We start from the raw sequence: 18,948 nt of genomic DNA, 5'->3' as shown, positions 1-18,948 counted from the left end.
GGACGGATGAACAAGGGTGCCCGTGAGATTGACATTGCGGCGACGCTGGAGCATCTGCGTGATCAGCGGGCAGGGCTAGTGGCTACCAGGCAGCAGTTTGAGTTTGTGCTAATGGCCGTGGCGGAGGAGGTGCACGCCATTCTGAAGGCTCTTCCACAGACGACGAGTGCCGCTGGTAAGGGTTCGCAGGACCAGGAGAACGGTGCCAAGGATGGCCAAAACAATGGCACGACTGCGAAGGAAGAGACGTCGAAGGACAAACCGGCCGAAAAGTGAACGAATTGTTAAGTTGTTTTATGATCTTTTCCATTAGTCTTAGTTCTGGGACGGTCAAGAGCGTAACATACCGGTTACGGTTCTGCATAGATTGTATTTTACTCCTATATCAGTTCTCAGCACAATGATTGAAGTCAATCAGTACGCTCTTAGTTGTAATGACCCCCTTTTGATGATTTCCGATGCACAAGTACAGTCACCTAGCACAGAACTATTCTCAGGAAAGGAAAGGCACAAACCCTGGTACACGTAGACGATGTAAGGAGATGGGGAAGAGAACTCAACCCAAGAAAATGATGGATCAGACCAAAACGCTAAACGAAATCACGGACCTTACCCACTACGGATCACGGCACAAAATGGATGCAGAAACGGAAAACTCAAATTCCCCCTCAAACAAAGCGCACCTTGAAGATTGCAGGATCAGCATAAGACCGGGCTGTCTTTCTCTCACTGGAGTGCTCCTGTGACACGGTTCCCGGGCAATCAACTCTGCTAACCAGCCTGTAGGGTTGATCGATCGGGAGGAAACCATTTTGCATGGACGACACATGGAGAGATCCGAGTCCGAGTCCTAGCCAGCTCCATCTTTCCCTTCCCCACAAAGGCACCCCATTATACCCATGGCCACAGTAGAATCAACCCAGCCATTCTTCATTGCAGCTCATTACTTCTCAATCATCTCAGTCTCTGATCTGTGGCAATTGTGGCAAAGCCACATGATGATTGCCACTGTTCGTGACATCACACACATGTACCTCCTATTGTACTGTAACTAGCATTGGTGGGGGGCCCATCGACGGGTGCCAGTAACAGTCAAAACATGCTGTATGTACTACTTCTACTAGAAGTCTTGATGTTGATGCTGACGATGCATGACGCACCTAAGCGGGACAGAGGCACGACTAGAGGGAGAGATTTATCTTACTAACCATTATATACATACATATATATATACACACGCATATATATATATGAGCATACAAAGCAAAAAAAAGGGAAGATACAACAAATCGTCACACATATATCTATACAACAAAGAAAAAACAACACACATATATATATATATATACATACATAAATTATTATTATATAAAGAGTGTGAAAAGTGAATGCAGGGCAGAGCGGTACTATTCCCAGTACGTATTTTAAGCTACCTACCCCACAGCACAGCACAACACTGGAGCTGATAATGATGATTATGATTAATCCGTTGACGGTGTTTAGTGGACTGTTGAAATGTGTGAATTGAAAAGTATATATTTTGCGGAGTGGTGTTCTAGCGAGAGAGAGAGAGAAAGAGATACGCAGGCAGTAGTAGCCGGGGTAACGGCGTGTTGCTAGGTTGCAAGGGAAACCAGCAGATTGACACATCATCATCGCTTCTAGAAAGCATAGCATAACCTGCTCAGGTACGCAGCTATATCATCGGCCATAGTAGGCGAGTTAGTAGGCGGTGACGTCGGTCAACGGCGATCGCCAGGGATCAGGGAATAAGGGGAATTGTTTACGAGTGCAGAAGGGAGGTCGGCCTCAGAGAGGTAGATGAATGGCATATAAATATATATCTTTTGATTCTCGCACTGTGTTGCAGCGGACCGGGTGGGTCCGGTTGCGTCGGCTTTCTCGGTCTTCGTGAACCTTGCCGGAGTAGCCGGATTCGGTCGTATCGCTCCCGATACATACTCACCAATCTGCTATGCGACCGTACGTACGACCATGCCACGAGTAATTGTTCGATGAAAATGTGTACTTTACATACTTAAAAGTGACAAAAGTTATGCTTATTCCCCCTCCCAAAAATCACACTCTTTTCCCCCAAAAATTTTACCCAACATAGTGATTTGATGTGTCTGACTCTTCGTATGCATGTTATTACAAAAGTAACACAAAAAAACCAAACAAATTGTAAGATCCCAACAAAACGCATCTTAGCGAGTTAGGATTATGTAACATTTAAGAAAACAAAACAATTGAGTCTCCCGATCCGGATAGCTATCGTGAGGGCTCCATCGATCGTTGGCCGAAACTCGAACCACCTCGTCCGTACCCGCATTTCACGTCGATAGCAGCACTCAACCCTCAACTCCAGCCTGTTGAGGGCTTTGGGCTGCACCGGCCAGCGGTACGGCACGTCGCGGCTGTCGGATCGATAGGAGAAAGCATCTCACAGCAGCGGTACCTCGCCAAGAAGTGGTTCCTCTTCCGTGCCGTAGGTTCCATTTTGGAGTTCCAACAGATCCGCCTATTCAATCAGCTCTGCCTGCTGTTTGGCCCTCGAGGGGGGGCATTCCATTTCCAATCCACTTCGCACAAGGCGCTAGGTGCATCCGCAGGGATGCCTAGGAGAACACACTGCTCTAAAGGAGCCATGGAGTCCAGAAAACGAAATGTAACATCTATCCTAACCATCACGTGACGAGACTCACGACGATACCGCGCGGATGCGTTATGCACGTTTGACGGTTCCAAAACGGACCCACCGGAACGGAGAGAACCGCCCCTGGGAGTTGGGTGACCGCATTTTGGGGTAGGACCTAGGTACGTTTACCTCACTGTGAAGGACGTACCATAAACATCTATATAGATATACATATACATATGGCGGCGTTGGTGATTTGTTTACACTTTACAAAAGGGCGAAAATGAGAAAAAATAAATGAAAAGGTAAAACATCTTAAGAAGCACGATGATCATCAAAAGACGAAGGATAACATGAAAACTGCTAAGAACCGACGGTGAAAGAAAGGGAATGTCAAACAGAGACGCAGGATATTGACAAACGAAATCGAATCGAATTCAGAGACTGAGTAAACCCATTGGAAAACCAACAAATAAAACGTTAAAACAGAGATAAGATTAAAACATTTCCTCGGCACCGTTTCTGTTGCGCTTCAGACGATTGTTTAAAGACAGAGGAAGGTACTATTATTCAATTCAATACACACCTAAGAGTAACACACACAGGACCGGCAAACAACAAAAGTAACAATAAAACTGGATTGCGTTGGATGGATACAGTCTGCAAAACAGAACCTTATTCCTGGTAGTTACTAGTTAGTTCATGTGTAGTGGCGTGCGCGCGGTTTTAGAACGCTTGTTTTATGTTTGAGTTTATTTGGTTGGATGAGAAAGCGTCGAGAGATGCTTTTCTCGATCCCGGATCCTACACCCCGGAAACTTAGATCGGATTCTTTCAAAACGTACACTATAGAGCGAACGATTTTACGATACCCGACAACAATGCATTGAGAAGAAATACGGCCAATACGATGGATGGATGAACGTGAAGGAACTGTACGAAACAAATCTGTCATGGATCGCATAAATGCAGCATTTTTTGAGCTATTTCACAGCATAAATGATATAGATATATATTATACATATATATACATACATAGATATACATATACATATACATTATTGCAACAAAAACAACTGAAACCGAAAGGAGAACACATTGCATCGTGAGAGAGCTCCGATCGCGATCCAGAATTAACACAAAAAACTTGGACTCCAGCAAAGCAAAGCGATCAAGCGATCTTACCATCTTCTTACCATTATGTATTATACATATATACAGCATATAACTATGCAACAATCATATTATTGTATACAGAGCCAGTAGCCAACTCATTGAACACGTTTAGGCGGTGCGCGAACTGTGCGTGTCCCATTCGTTGTGTCACATCCCTGTTCCAGTCCCCCCACCAGTAGTAGGCAGCAACCGACACATTAAAACGGGCGGAGAAAACATAACACAGAAGGTGTATTCTACAGAACTTACATAGCACAGCAGCAGAGCAGGTAAAGTAAACATTTCCAAAACAAAAACGCAAATAGAACAAGCGCACTTTAAACCAAATACGGGATTGCAGAGAAACAGAAGAAGACAGTAGTAGGAGAAACGTGCAGGGGATGAAGCGAAGAGAGCAGGAAAGATGCCTATTTATATTTAAATTTTTCGTGACTGTGTATTGCAAGAAGTAGTCTCCACAAGAAAGATGGAAAGGATATCATTTCGAAACTCCCATCTGCACCCATGAAAACGTACCGCGAGCATACCTGTGTACCGCATAGGTGCACAGGTCCATGCCTGAACTTTACAGCACCTTAACGAAGCATCATCAACAACTGACAGAGTGAACGCAGAGAGTATGCAAGAGAAATATAGATATACTTATTATGTACACATAATATGGTAAACCAAACAGAGATCCAGTATCTGTACACTATTTACTGTTGTCCCGTTGTCTCGTTTTCACTAATTACCAGTACTATTACTACTACTACTACTACAACTACCGCTACTCAAACACGCGATGTAAAAAGAAAATGAGTAACCGTACAAATCCACAAACTTCTGCTGTGCACAGCACGCCGCCGGTCCCAGGAGCGCGGAACGACCAAAGGCGCGACAGACAGAGAGATTACTACTGGAAGCGAAGACGAAATCATCATCAATTCTGCATGTGGCTTAGTGGTTGTGCATACAGCAGCTCATGGTGGCAAGTAGAACGGGGAGCGGGAGGAAGGTAGCTAGACTAGAAGCCTTCTGGAGGCTTCCACCGGTGATCGCCAAGCGAACACTACGGAGCGCTCCGCTCAGCAGAGGATATGGATGTGAAGGAAGGATTGAATCACTACTTACTGAGGTTAATTAAATTGTAAAAAAAATAAAACGTGTACTCGGGCTCCGTAGGATTATCGTGCCGAAGGTTATCGAGGGGTCATCCTTACACAACTCCCACAGGATCTAAGTGAGGCGCGGGCGATAGGAGACGAGCGCGATGTGTCATGTAACTTGAGCGTCCTTTTCGGCGGAATGGGGTATATGGGAAATATCTTTCAGATGTAACTTTGAAACCTTAGGAAAACTCTTTTTAACTTTAAATTGAAACGGATGAGCAGCTACCAAAGATAAGTAATATACACTGATACACATTCAAACATACACCGACACATACACACAAAACCACTCTTATGGGATCGGTACGATCAGCAGCTAGGTGGAGAGGAAGTGGTAGAAGCGAATTTTAATCCGAAAACCCACTCACCCCGTAGATGCCTAGAACGACTTTCCCTTTCACATTTCCCTTGCAGTCACAATCGGCGCTGGCCTCAATTCACCAGTACGCCAATTATGTCCGTGTCCAGACTTAACAAGAAAGAGACTTAGAGCGAGAGAGAGAGAGCCATATTGAAATCCCTTGATACAGTCCGATTATTATAAAGTTGAAGCATGAAATTGATTTGTAGCTGCCGAATGCAAAGCAGAGACAATTTTACTCCAGTTCAGTTCATCCATTGTTCCACTTTGCACTGAATCAAGAAGCACACTTACTCCCCAATTCATAACAAAGGAGTTCCAACAAATAATTGTAATTCAATAATATGTGCCGAATGTGCTATGATGTCTACTCGTCATGCTTTTGCGCCCGGAACGTGCTCCATGTATGTATAAGCGACAGTGCACTGGCCGGCATCGGTCACCACGTTTTGTTGAAGTCAGCTTAAAGCTGAAATAGGCGTTTGTACCAAACATTTCTTGGATTGATTCGCAAAAAAATAATTTATTAAAGGAACGTCCGGAGTCCGAAGACCCCAATGGACATTGCGGTACGTTATCTTGAATTTGCAACGGATTACCAGCATTTCTCACGTCTCCCTAACACACGTCTCTTCGGGATTCACGTCCCTGTTGGATCAAAAATATAGAACACTATTTGTACTTATGTTTTATTTTCATAACCTGAGCATATAGTGGCGTTGTTTATTTATTTTGTCATGCATTTCGTTTCCTGCCACGAGTAATGGCTATATCCGAAAACCCTCCGAACTCGACACTCGATCCATGGCTACTAGGTATGCTTCTCATCGTACTACACGACATTTACACCGCAAGTACACCAGTCGATCATAGTAAGCCAAGCTGTTGAGACATTAAATTCGAATTTTCCTCAACACAACGGTTAAGCTGAAATTAAGCAAGCCTTTCCAGTCTGCGCCATTTAAGGTCAAGGTCTGAAATCCTATCAAAACTTAGCATCTGCCACGTGTCCATGGCGAATCGCACTAATAACACGCGGTGAGTCGAAGCATTTGCTTATGTTCGAAACCCCAACCGTACCGCTGCTATGAGCGTTATTTTCGTCAACATTGTATGGCTTAAAGTGTGTCCATAAACAGCGCGCCCATCTGTGCCTTCAGTCGCGAGCTATCGCGTTCTCTAACAATCGTTCGCTTCAGTTGTAACGTCACCTCGCTGTGCAGCGTGGATTCGGGACGTAAGTGAAGGTCATCCTCACACCAAACCAACTACACTGAACGGTCGTAAAGGAGGATTACGTAGTAGGTTGAAGCACCAAGACCTACATGTGATGTTCGTAGCAACCGTCGCAAAAAGGTGAATCCACTTGAAGAATAGCCTCAAATTACGACTTCCTTAGCGATGGTAAAGCACTACTGGTGCTGCGAACATCGGTGTTTATCATATACGGTGTCGCGATGCGTATCTTTGTCATTTGGTTGATTTAACGATTCATTTGATGAATGTGTTCATAATTCTAAGATATATGTGGGCATGTTGGGAAGCCTATCTTAGCGATCCCGCGTTGAGAGATCAGGCATCAAATCAGTCACGCTACCGGTTGACACGTATTTCACCAAAAAAGGGTCCAGGTTCACTCCTAGGCGTTGTGCGTGTGAGGGACACAGGTACAAAACCCTTTACGGCAATGGCTGTCCATCTTCTCAAAAGCCAAACCAATGCGGCATCCTAATGGAGATTTCTCTTTTTGCTTCTTCGTTTTGATTGTTTTGTTTTGAGTTGAAAGCCAACCGACCAGTAACTAATGACGGGTCGAGGATTCAAATTTAAAGGCTTGGAAGAGTCTAGTTGATTTCGTTTTCAGCACTATCAGATGAACCATCTCCCTGTTTGGCGGTTTGACCCGATCCCGAAAAGCTATAAAATTACGTATCGTGAGATTCCAGGCAAGATCACCATATCACTGAACGTTACGTAGGAAACCGTGGGCTAGTAATGCAGCAATTTACATGAGTCAGGTCATTTCAGCTAACTAGCCTGGTTAGAGAGCACTAATGGCACTCGTTACGGTGACACTCGACTAAACAGCTCAAGCCAAAGAAGGTAATAAAGACATGTGAATCGCAAAGACACAAGGGACTACAGTTTGCCAAAGCATCTCGCGAAAACTAACAGCTTCGAAGATCAAATACTATCAAACACTCGACACCTTAACATGATGGGAAAAAGAAGAAACAGAAGATTGAATGACACCAGCATCAACAGCAGTCGCAGCACATCCGTTCGCTGAGCCTCAGCTCTTTATGGGTCAAGCTGAAAACCTGCACAAAAATGAACCGAAATGGAATCCACCATTCATCAACGAAGATGGACAAGGTGTTGAACGAAGAGCTGTACGGGGGACAGCTGCAAGCCGGTTCACCGGGGGCGGGGGGGGCCAAAAAGAAATTCCAACCGAAAGCAAATTATGCGGCATCTTATCAACATGGGGGTGCCATCCATAAACTCTGCTAAAGCAGACTCCGAAGTCACTTGGTGGGGCGCATCAGAGTTACGTCAGTGTGGCCCTGTATGCTGTTGCTAGTGCTGATCAAGCAACAAACAAAAACAAACGGACCCTTAAGGGCGCTTGTCTGTGTTACCCCCGTCCCCGTGAGGGCGCTACAATGTGAAGAGAGCTGCACCTAAAACGATGAAAAAGTCATAAAAGGGGAGACAGTAGAGAGAGAAAAACAAAGAGAGAGAGAGAGAGAGAGAGAGAGAGAGAGCATGTTGTGAGATGCAGCTTTCTACAACATCAGCAGGGGGGTAGAGCCCCATTGTAAGTGAGTGAACGATCACGATCCAAAGCTCCACCTTTAACGGGGAACGACGAGGAGAGAACGACGCTACGGAGGAAGAGAAGGAGGTAGAGGGTCTGTTGGCCCTCGCTCGGGCTCGCAGCTTCGACCATTCACGGTTACCACTCGCGAGGGTTCGCATCGCGGGACTAGTGCTGCCATTGGAGTAGGAATCTTGTGGCCGTGCCGCGTCGTAGACGAAAAAGAAAGCAAGCTGGCCATCGGCACCGAACTGCCAGCACGTGAAAGCCGAATCGGTTCCAGCATCATCCGCTCGTAACGGTGCACCATCACGTTGTGAACCGGTTGACCCGAATAGCACTCATCGACCGCACGTCGCCGGGAAGCCAACGGTCGTACGGAAGCGTTGCCCAACGCACGACGCGTAGTATAGAGTGTGTTCTAGTGGCTAGTGGTGCCAGTTTCGCAATTGTTTCGCGTTGAATCGTCGTGTCTGTTCTTCACGAATCCCTTGACTGCTCCAACTTGCCAAGCCAGTAAGGGCAAGGGCCTTGTGCGGTGTGCAGAGATTGCAGAGAGTGTTGTGCCGCAGTGCGATTCGTGTGCCCGTAACGAATAGATTCAGGTGGAAAGTTTGGTGGCATTTCACATCATTAATTCCCAACCAACCAACAAACCGTTCCACCTGCTACCGGATCCCCCCCCCCCCCCCCCCGGATTTGCGAGAGAAAGGCCTGCCAACACACCAACCATCATGGTGCTGCGAATGAGGGATATGTTGTACGAGAATCCGCTCGATCATTTTCTCTCCCTGCTGTTCGATTTGACGATCTTCTTCCTCAAATCCATCTTTTACACGCTGGAAACGATCGCGCTAACGCTCACACCCTACCGATTTCGGAAGCTGAAGGTAAGAAACGGTGCCCAAGAAAGAGTGTGTCTCTTTGCTCTGGCCATAGTGTGGGCAGCAGCACGCGATTGCAGATCTTGATTGCAGTACAACACGAGGTCTCGCGTTATTAATATGCCGACCTTCTGAGGTGATGTGGTTCGTGATACGCATCTCTGATGTGGGAACGGAGAAGATTGTGCCGTACCGCGTCGAACGGGTGGGCGAGCTTTAATTGCTGCAAAGTTTATCCGCGCGTGAGCTGGGTGGAATACCGAATCGGTAGCCTGGTGCCGTTTGGTCCATAAAAAAATAAACCGCAGGGTACTATAAGATAGGTGACAACAAGATGAGCAGCAACAAATCTTATCTGTGTGATTTATTTAGCAAGAGATGATATCATGGCGTTGCTCCGACCGTGACATCAAAACATATAACTATTCATATCAGCTGTAGCCAGTGGACCACGTTTTGCGACGGAAAATTTTAAAGCACCAGTAATCGATAAGGGATCCCTTCCTAGTGGTGGCCATGGGCAACATCTTTCTCCTATACGAACACGGTGCGAATTAAGATTATATCGAAAGTGCCGGCTACTGCACATGCACACCTTGCGATAGTGCGGTCCAATGCCAATGCGCACGGAATTCACTTTCGAGCGCAACACACTGTATCAATTTGTATGGTGTACTTTACTTCAACTGACCAACCGTCGCTTGTTTTGCTGGTTACTACAAGATCGTAGAAGATGATATGAAAGCCATTTTGCCAGTTAACTTCATTGTTAAACTATTGTGATCGACCTTCATCCAACTCCACTGGTGTCCGCAATAAGTGAGGATGGCAAACCATAAGAAAGGACCAAACACGCTATCAATTCCATCAGTTAATGTCATTCCCGGTCGGAAGAATGCTCTTTCGCTTCCATAATTAATGACCGCTCAGGTATCTGAAGTGTATGGTCAAAAGTATGCCGAAATAAGCATAAAGGAAAAGGGAAAGTGAACCCAATTGACCGACATTCTTGGATGGACGCCTCGAACCCATACCGAACATGCTTCTTTACACGCATTTCGCGTTCGTTCTTCCGATCTTTTCGATTGACTTTTTAAAGAAAACCGGTTTCCCCATCTTCCCGTTGCGTTGATCGCTAAGAGATGTACGTAGCTTTCAGCACTCGATGACGACGCCGGACATGATCGTTCTGTAACTTCATTTATAAGAGTTGTTTAAAATCGTTTGTAAACTTTGCAGTAGCATTTCGCCGAAGTAATCGGAATAGTAACTGTGTCACAATATTGACACCTGACACCTAGTGGTCGTGTCCCTGCACTTATGCACTCTGCAGTGCGTCTTTCTAATAAACCTCGTACTTTTAAGCGCCTGTGGTGCTCGGCTGTAGTTGATCAAAATAGTTAGCGACGAGCTGCCATATTTGACGTATCGATCATTACCAAGTAATTGGACGCGTTTCCAACTAACAGTTGTTAGGAAATGGTTATTGTTTGGCACTTTCACACAACAATGTAGCAAGCTTAGGGGCTTATTTTCTAGGTAAAGTTGAACTCATGCAGGTCTGTGGGGTGATTTAAACTAAACATTGTTTCCGCCGATCCACATCTGGCAGCGGAAATTAGTTTTCAGGTCAAATACCCCGTTAGAATAAGCATATCGAAAGTTTTTCTTAGTGAATTAGTGTTTCTTTTAGTTTTGAACTGGCCAATGAGCACCACATCAAATTAGGCCTTCATGGCACAAATTAATTTTTTCATTAGCCTTCGCCACCGTCACCGATTGCCTCACCGATTGGAAAGCTAGTTTTTCCAACACCAGCAACAAAAATGTTCCAAAATCTGCTTGTCGCCTTTCTTTCTTAACGTCACGAAGCCAGTGATCCGTTTGGTTTAATGTGAGCAGCGCGAAACAGTTTCAAAAAGTTCAATAACCCGCCCCGATTGCAAAGCAACATTGTGAAATCAGTCACTTAGCGAACGATCGCTATATGTTTGACCGACCGGGCGCAGTCGTGTGGAAATAGAAATGCAAAACCAGCCATTGACAGTGGTGCTACGCAGCAGGAAGGAAACCGAGTGTCACCGTAATGGCGCTAAATGATGTCTTGAGCATCTTGCTATCGTTTATTTATACAGTTGAGAAGCGATCCGTGCGGCTTTACCAACGCGCCTCGAAGCAATTAAGATGTTTAGGAAATGTGCGTGCTAGAGACCGGTTGGGAACACTAAGTCCTCCTTGCATCGTCATGTTGCTTGACTGCACTTTTGTGCAACATGATCGTTTACTATGATCGAAGATGCGCCATTATAATCATTCTCATGTTGCTGCTATTTAGTTAAATTTGCAATTCAACCATGCTGCAACTCTTACAAAAGGTAATAAAACGTTACGCTAGGACCACGCCAAGCATATCGAATGAGACTCGAGTCTCAAGATCGCTCGTTCAGTTTTTAGTTACCACTCAGAGCCACTTACAGTACAGGGAATAGTTTGGGCATTCGTTTCGGCATTCGATTCCATCGGTTATGTAAACTTTTGTAAGTAGACGTGGTCACCCTAAGGCAAGTGGCACTGAACTACCGCGAAAGGATAAAATAAAACGAAAAAATACAATGGATGCTTCAATGGATGCCCTGATTCACTTGTAGTGAATGTGTTCGCTCCTGGTTCCTGCGACGTTTTGAGCACCCGAGGGCAATCCACCACAGGGCTTCCCACACGTAAGAAATAATAGCTCGCCGGTTGGCATTGTGAAGCAACCGCCGTTGAGTAAAAGCAACGACAGGGAAACTAAATGATGGACATTACTTTTTGGTTCTTTTTGTTTGAGGAACCGGTTGTACTCGGCATCTCGAATGTACTACTGCAGTACCGCCCGGTTATTCCAAATGTCAAGCACACTACAGCAAAAGGCTTAACACATTTTAACCGAGGAGAAAGCGTATTTATACGCGAAATAAAACCAACATCTGTTAACGCACAAGCCAGCCAAAAGTACTTTTTTTTCCTGTTTGAACAAAAAATGAAATCGGAGTCAAAATATACAAAAGACTTCAATGATCGGCGGCGGCGTACATTTGCAAGCGATGAACCCGCGGTAAACAAATGGAACAGTTAAATAAGAAGAGCTCCGGGGAAAATTTAATTAAACTCTACCCACACCCTTCTCTACAGACGGCGAGAGGGATCATATTTTCCTCGTACGCTAGCGGCGCTAATGACCAATTACGCGACGACGCGACAACAAAATCCGGTGGCGCTGACAGTGCCTGCGCATGGCCACAGGGTACCCATTAAAATCAAATTATCTATTGCGTTCAATTTATTCACCACACACGGACCCCGTTCCCGCGGAAACTTAATGGATCATGGGGCGAGAGAAAATAGAAAAAAAATGCATGACAGGTGGTGAGTTTGTTGGCGGCCGCTGCATTGCAGAATGACCAATAGAGGAACCGTAAGGGAATTTGCGATCGTCTTCCTAGACGGTGCAACGATGACCCGCTTTTTCGCTCAGCTCACTCGGAGGAAGCTTGTCCCCGCAAACATAGCTCGCCAAATATTGGCACGACGCTCTTCACTCTTCATCAGTTCATTTGCATAACATCGTCAGCGCCTGTGCCAGGTTAGCAAATTGGCAAACAGATCGACGTATAGATTGCAGCCATCTCGTGAGTCCCTTTTGAAGGCTGGGGTGACGACTTGTCTTCGATTGACATACAAATGCAATCACCAAATGGTGGCGCGAGGTGACGAAGAAGATAAAGCTGTTTGCCGGCTTCCATTGTCGGTCTCGGTTTGTTTGACAGGCCATTAAGTATCGGTTGTCGTTTATGGAGCTTTTTCTTATGCCGCAAGGGCGCTTGTAACCATCTGGCTCTAGTCGACAGAACATGTTATTGTGTGTGCGATACGTACCGGTAATGAGGCACTTTGTTCCGTAATAGGATATGACTTATGAAAGTGGTAATACTTTGCGACCTCATGTCCTTGGTTTTTGGACGTTTTAAGCAACAACAAGATCTATTTGATCAATTTGCATTCAAATAGAACCCTATTCGCCCGTAAAGTCTGCTCTACACCTCTTACCACCGAGTACCAGGGAGCGTGAGTAAAAGTAGGAATATAAATCTGCGTTCAAATGACACATCCGCCGAAGGAAAATTAATTGATTCATTAAACAATTACCCGTCTCGTCACCTCCCCCCTCCCCCCCCCCCTCTTCTCGTTGCACACGCTTGCATAATCATGCAATTTCGTACCACCCATCGTACTCCGTCTCTTCTAGAAACTGGCAGCAATCATGCGTTACAGTTGACTTTAGCAATCAGTCACCCAACCCATAAACTATCGCACATCAACGACCGAACGGCCATGTTGCTCGGAGCAGGAGCAGCATAGTCCAATAATAGACCTGAACAAGCTGTTGTCTGAGGCTAATGGCTGGTCGACCGAAACAAACCAGTTGTTTTTGCTCATTGAGCTGCACTGATGTGTTAAAGATAATGATGATAAACGCACCATTAGTTGCGATTCGGTAGCATACCCGGTGTTCAGTGACATCTGTGAACTGGTTGACTTGCGCATAGGAGTGCAAATGAAGATTAAGTGTTCTATTCCTACTTGCTTTCAAACTATGACTGGCGCTGACGAACCTCTTTGAGTATGCGCTAGGTAAAGTGCAGCCAACAAAAGGATACATTAGCGGTCCAGAGCTGCTGGCCTTCTTTTTTGATTGATGAGCCATGAAAACATTGCGAAAGTACGAAGCAGTTTAAACAAGGGAAAAATCAATTAAAACACCAGAGAGGTACTTAGAGGTCACTTGGATTTGTACGTCGAAACATGAACATAAATCACCCATGCACCAACTCTCTATCTGCTGCCTGGTTGTGTAAGAGTTCATGCCGGAGACCAAGCCCTTTCTTGACCTTAACCAGCCACCACCTACTGCGATTGACCTCAGTGGACAAAGATCCGATCACCAACAAGTTCCACACGCTGCTCAAATGTCAAAAGATGCGTTTTTATGAATCTCCCTATCTCTTCTCTTTCCCTCCTCGTTCGCAGGATGTAAGCGGCCAGGTAGTGCTGATAACTGGAGGTGGTGGAGGCGTTGGCCGACTGTTAGCCTTGAACTTTGCACGTCTACGAGCCCGGGTCGTCATCTGGGACATCAATAAGGACGGTAAGATTCGCCAGATGGTTGGTTACTTTACATAAATTCTCACTTTACCAACGGTGATATGTTGCTACAAGCTGCAATTTGCGATAGCAACGTCATTAGACACTGGTAGGTGCCAAGTAACGACGGATTTATCGTAGCAAAGACGAATGAATAGCGAATACTGTGATCATACCGCTTCGTGCTTGATGGCTCATTTTTTTCATTTAGTTTTTTGTGTTGTTATCTTAATTTCTTTGAAACGAATGGAAGCGCTTCCTAAACACTTTGCTTCGTTGAATTTTAGCACCGAGTGCTACTGATTGATGATGCTTTGTCTAGGAATAAGGAAGTAACAAGTCCTTAGACGAAGACAAACACCGTATGATAAATTAGAAGCATTAATTTGCGGCTTAGATGGGGTATCTTCTTACTACGACGGATGCGAAATGTTATTAACTTACTTACTTAGAGACGAGCAGTCTTTGCGGCCACAGAAGAAACTTCTACCGATTGATCGGACGCCGTCGCCGTCCGTGAGTTCAGCAATTTTGGAAGCAATGTCGATACCATCGCTTCACCACGTCTCTATCTATCCTGCTGACTTAAGAAGACTCTACGGATTAGGTGTTGGCTCAAAGTTTTAGCTTCTGCGAATTGCAAAACGATCACGATTGTGCATTTACAACTTCTTGCGGCTCTATCGATGTGGACTAATTGGCGAAACTGCATTTTACCAATGGTAACTCTGATCAAGGTGCGACAAGCGGTTTGTTTTGAGTGTTCTAGTCAAGCCGTCGTCATTGGATCGTACTAGGAAACGTTATAGTAGTAGGCGCCTATGAAATTGAGACGTTCCATCGAGTTTATAGCATTCGACGCCCTGATGTTCCCATAAAACTTGTGCCTCGCGGAGGTTTTCGGTGCGGCTGGCCCATCCAAATATTTCGCATGGCGGCATAAAATGCTAATATCGGCTGGATTGAATGTTAGCGAATACTTCGCAAATGCCATTCACGTGTGGCCGTTCCGCTGTGTGCCTACTTTACGCAACGTACCGTTTGCTGTGGATACGCATCTCTGTCGCATTGATGACGATGGCACCGCTATCCGCGACCTACTCGATTGTGGTACATGAAAGGCTACACATCTGGAAATCACACACTTTTATGGCCAACATGACGGGAACATTTGGCCTAAATTCAGTGCCAAAAATGTATGTCTCATTATGACCGTAGTTTGCATGATACGGATTCAAATGAATCCACACACTGGAGTCGTCAGCAATAATTAAACCAACATCGATAAGTAGAATCTGGGTATGATCGACCGGATCTTGATGACATCAACCAGATGTGCCTAACCATACGGCCTTCCCAGACATCGGAGTCACACTAGGAATTTGCCTGTAGTGCTTTTAAAGCACAGAAAAAAGCAAACAAAGCTGTCGAGCACCAGACGGGCCTCTTTTCTCAAATCCAGTTGAAACGATGGCGCGGAGCCAATATGTCTAGACCACACAAACAAAGGCGGAGAGGCGAACCGATCCGGAGGAGCGGTAAGGTTGAGGATTGTTTGACAAGCGCGGGGTTATGGTTGCATAAAATTATCATAAAATGTTTGCAGCAGTTGGTCGCGATCTGCGAACTAAACTTAAGCTTAGCACGCCTGATCGATGCTGTGATGCGAACTTCAGACTACGCGAGACACACAATACATACATCGTTGATGGTGGATGGATTATTGTAGCTTATCACTATCAAGCTCAGACTCATGATCGAACCAAATGCTCGTATCGTAACATCAATGAATCAATGAAGCAGTCGAAATCAGGTTTTTCTACCACACCCCAATACCATGTGGGAGCATAAAGATGAATAGCTATTTAGCAAGGATGATTGAGTGAAGACTCATTTGTTTGGACTTAAGAAAGATGGTTACTTATACCACCGTATGACTTATGCTCTTGCTCCATTGCTCCTCACCGACTAATGGCGCGAGCCATTCATCAAAGCATGTAGATTCGTGTCTGCATGACACACAGTTGCCATAGCCTGTGTTACGCAAAAAAAAACGCTGGTCATTATTATAAACGATTATGTTTGTTCGTACCTTTTCTGTCTATCTTCCGCAGCACTGAAAGGTACGGCCGATGCACTTGCTGCTGAGGGGTACGAATGTCGGACGTATCTGGTAGACATCTCGGAGCGGGAACGGGTGTACGAGGCCGCAAGAAAAGTACAACAGGAAGTTGGTCCAGTGGAGGTACTGATTAACAATGCCGGGATTGTCGCCTGTCGTCCACTCTGGGAGCTATCGGATAAAGCGATCGAGAGTACCTACGCCGTGAACATTCTGTCACATTATTGGGTGAGTAATGCTCATAAAACATCAACGTCCTGCGCGTGATCAGGATGAAATTTGATTAACAATGGCACCTTCTTTACCAACAGACCACACGAGCATTTTTAACCGAAATGATGAAATCAAACAGTGGACATATCGTTACCGTTGGTTCGGTGGCAGGTTTGCTGGGCACTTATGGCTGCACGGACTATAGCGCGACCAAGTTTGCGTGTGTTGGTTTTCACGAAGCGCTCTTCACGGAGCTAAAGGTACTAGCGCCTAAAGTGCATCATGATCCAGAAACTGAGAATACATTTCTTTGCTTTTCCCGTTTTCAGACACACGGTTACGATGGTATCAATATGACGCTCGTCTGTCCGTACTACATCAACACTGGCATGTTTGCTGGCTGCAAGCCTCGTCTGTTACCAATGCTCGAACCGGCACACGTTGCCGATAGTATGGTGCGCTCGATATTGAAAAATGAGGTTACCTGTACGCTACCGGATCACGTGCGCATGTTCCTGCCGCTCAAGTGTTTGCTACCGGCAAAGATGTGTTGGGAGCTAATGTACCGCGTGATGAAGGGTCCCGAAACGATGATGGGCTTCCGAGGACGAGGCAAAGCGACGGCTGGCTAAGATCCTGGCCAGGTGTTGCCAGTAAATCACATTCCATCGCATGCTCATTGTTTTCTTTCACACATTTTAACGCCTCATAGTACTATGATCCTCATAGCGAGCTATGAAGATGACGAAGATGAAACGGTAACATTTACTTGCTATTATGTATTATTCTAATAAAATCTAAAAAATGCATCAACACTGCATCATTCGGTAGTGTAATGCTATTATTGTAAGCGTAACGAAAATATTTCGTTTCATTAGCACTATTAACGAAGCGCGGAAGTGACTTGGATTGCACTTGACTTAGAAGAGATCATAGAAATAATCTAACCCCTGACCCAGCTCCCAGATTGATATACCGGTTCCAAGTTCTCGTGCCAGCTTGAGCCGCTCGTCGATGGAGAAGAGCGTTGGGTAGAATACCATGTGGCGTCCATTTGATGTTCTGGTGGAATGAGAGAAGATAAGAAAAAACAAATTAAACGAAACTGTCGACAAAACAAGTCGAGAAATTTGGCATAGCATACTTGACTTCGAAGAAGTTCTCCACATCGTGCTCATCGTACGTGAGATGACCCTTCAGATGCTTAAGCAACGCTAAATACTCGTGTGCTACGATCGGCTGACCACCGTTAGGCGTAAAATCGCTACCGTACATGTTGAGGCCAAGCAGTATTTTGGCTCGCTTCTCTGCCAAATTGTCCGTCCCGTCGGGGCAGATATGCAGCACGGCATTTCGCACCCAGTACAGCGGTGCATTCGCTCCGGGGCGCTGAACACTCGAAAAATCGTACGTCATCAGTGAAAAGGCCGTCACGGTAGGTGCGAGCGTTTCGAAGTGTTTGCGTGAAAACAAGTCATACGTTTCCTTCCGAGCCGGCGGTATCACGAGGATGCAGTCGTACGATGCAGCGGTCAACGTGTTGCAGATCTCTTCCACTAATCCGATCAGATAGTTGTCTTCAACTCGTGCCGCCAACTGTGACCACACCTCTAGCACGAATCCATCGAACTTGTGTTTGCGAATGGTGGCCAATAGTAGTTTCGCTACAATCGATCGTTCCTCCGGATAGGTGAGAAGCTGCGAAAAGTCTCGATCGGTGAATCGATCGAACAGCACGCGTGGTACCACTGAAGGAGAATCGAAAGAACATGAGAACCACCGGAAATACTGGGCGTTGCAAAGGGGTGCCTACCTCGATTTCGAATAGATAAACCAGCTTTCTTTACATCCTTCGCCCAGCCATCGTCGATGTCATGCACACCACCGATTTCGTACTGCTTCGGTCCCTTCCGCAGCACTTGTAGCCAAACCGGAGACACAAAATCGAACTTGGCGCCCCATATCTTAGCCACGTCATATCCTCGGTTGTTCCACTGCGATAACGGACAGAGGGTATCTGGGGTAATCGAACGAATCCGCAAACGTTTGTTAGGGAAATTACCGGTGTTACGAAGCCGAGCACCTTTCCCTGGAACAATTTCTGTGATGTTTCCTCGTAGTAAGCACCATTCTCGACGATGATATCCCTCGCAGACGGTTCTCCTTGTACCAAACCCCGCTCGTACACGTTTGACGATAGTGGGCCGGTTTTTACCTTTATTTCTTTAGTCTTCTTAGCCTTTCCCTTGTCGGATGGCGAGAGTGTGGCAAAGGCATCGTGGTCAACGAGCAGGCAAGCCGTTAGAAGAGCACACAGCGAATTTTGGAGTAACATTTTTGGATAAATCGCGGAAAAATACGGATTTCCGCCGGAAAATCTAACCGGCCGTGTTTGTTG

The 18,948-nt window shown here is 45.7% G+C and overlaps 3 protein-coding genes across 7 annotated transcripts in view; 2 read left to right on the top strand and 1 right to left on the bottom strand.

The window, feature by feature from the left end:
- Positions 1-6,028, top strand: part of LOC125952072 (receptor-type tyrosine-protein phosphatase N2) — a 20,819-nt gene extending 14,791 nt beyond the window's left edge. For all 5 annotated transcript variants that reach the window (XM_049681331.1, XM_049681330.1, XM_049681332.1 and 2 more), the window contains one exon: positions 1-6,028. This exon is cut by the window's left edge and continues 49 nt beyond it. In XM_049681331.1, coding sequence (XP_049537288.1) covers positions 1-276 — 276 coding nt within the window. In that variant the 3' untranslated portion in view covers positions 277-6,028.
- Positions 6,029-8,261: 2,233 nt separating this feature from the next.
- Positions 8,262-17,321, top strand: LOC125952098 (estradiol 17-beta-dehydrogenase 11). Its single transcript, XM_049681371.1, has 5 exons — positions 8,262-9,037; positions 14,102-14,219; positions 16,330-16,565; positions 16,649-16,810; positions 16,880-17,321. The coding sequence occupies exons 1-5, from the start codon at positions 8,882-8,884 to the stop codon at positions 17,180-17,182; spliced, it is 975 nt and encodes a 324-aa protein (XP_049537328.1). The 5' UTR covers positions 8,262-8,881; the 3' UTR covers positions 17,183-17,321.
- Positions 17,322-17,470: 149 nt separating this feature from the next.
- On the bottom strand, positions 17,471-18,948 carry LOC125952095 (chitinase domain-containing protein 1). The gene is made up of 4 exons (XM_049681367.1): positions 18,613-18,948; positions 18,364-18,544; positions 17,695-18,298; positions 17,471-17,612 (listed from the first exon to the last, which is right to left on the bottom strand). Exons 1-4 carry the CDS (start codon positions 18,883-18,885, stop codon positions 17,471-17,473), a joined length of 1,200 nt encoding a protein of 399 aa, XP_049537324.1. The 5' UTR covers positions 18,886-18,948.

The sequence above is a fragment of the Anopheles darlingi genome, chromosome 2 (genome assembly GCF_943734745.1).
Source record: "Anopheles darlingi chromosome 2, idAnoDarlMG_H_01, whole genome shotgun sequence".
In the NCBI taxonomy this organism is placed as follows: domain Eukaryota; kingdom Metazoa; phylum Arthropoda; class Insecta; order Diptera; family Culicidae; genus Anopheles; species Anopheles darlingi.
This window is presented reverse-complemented; position numbering and strand designations above follow the sequence as displayed.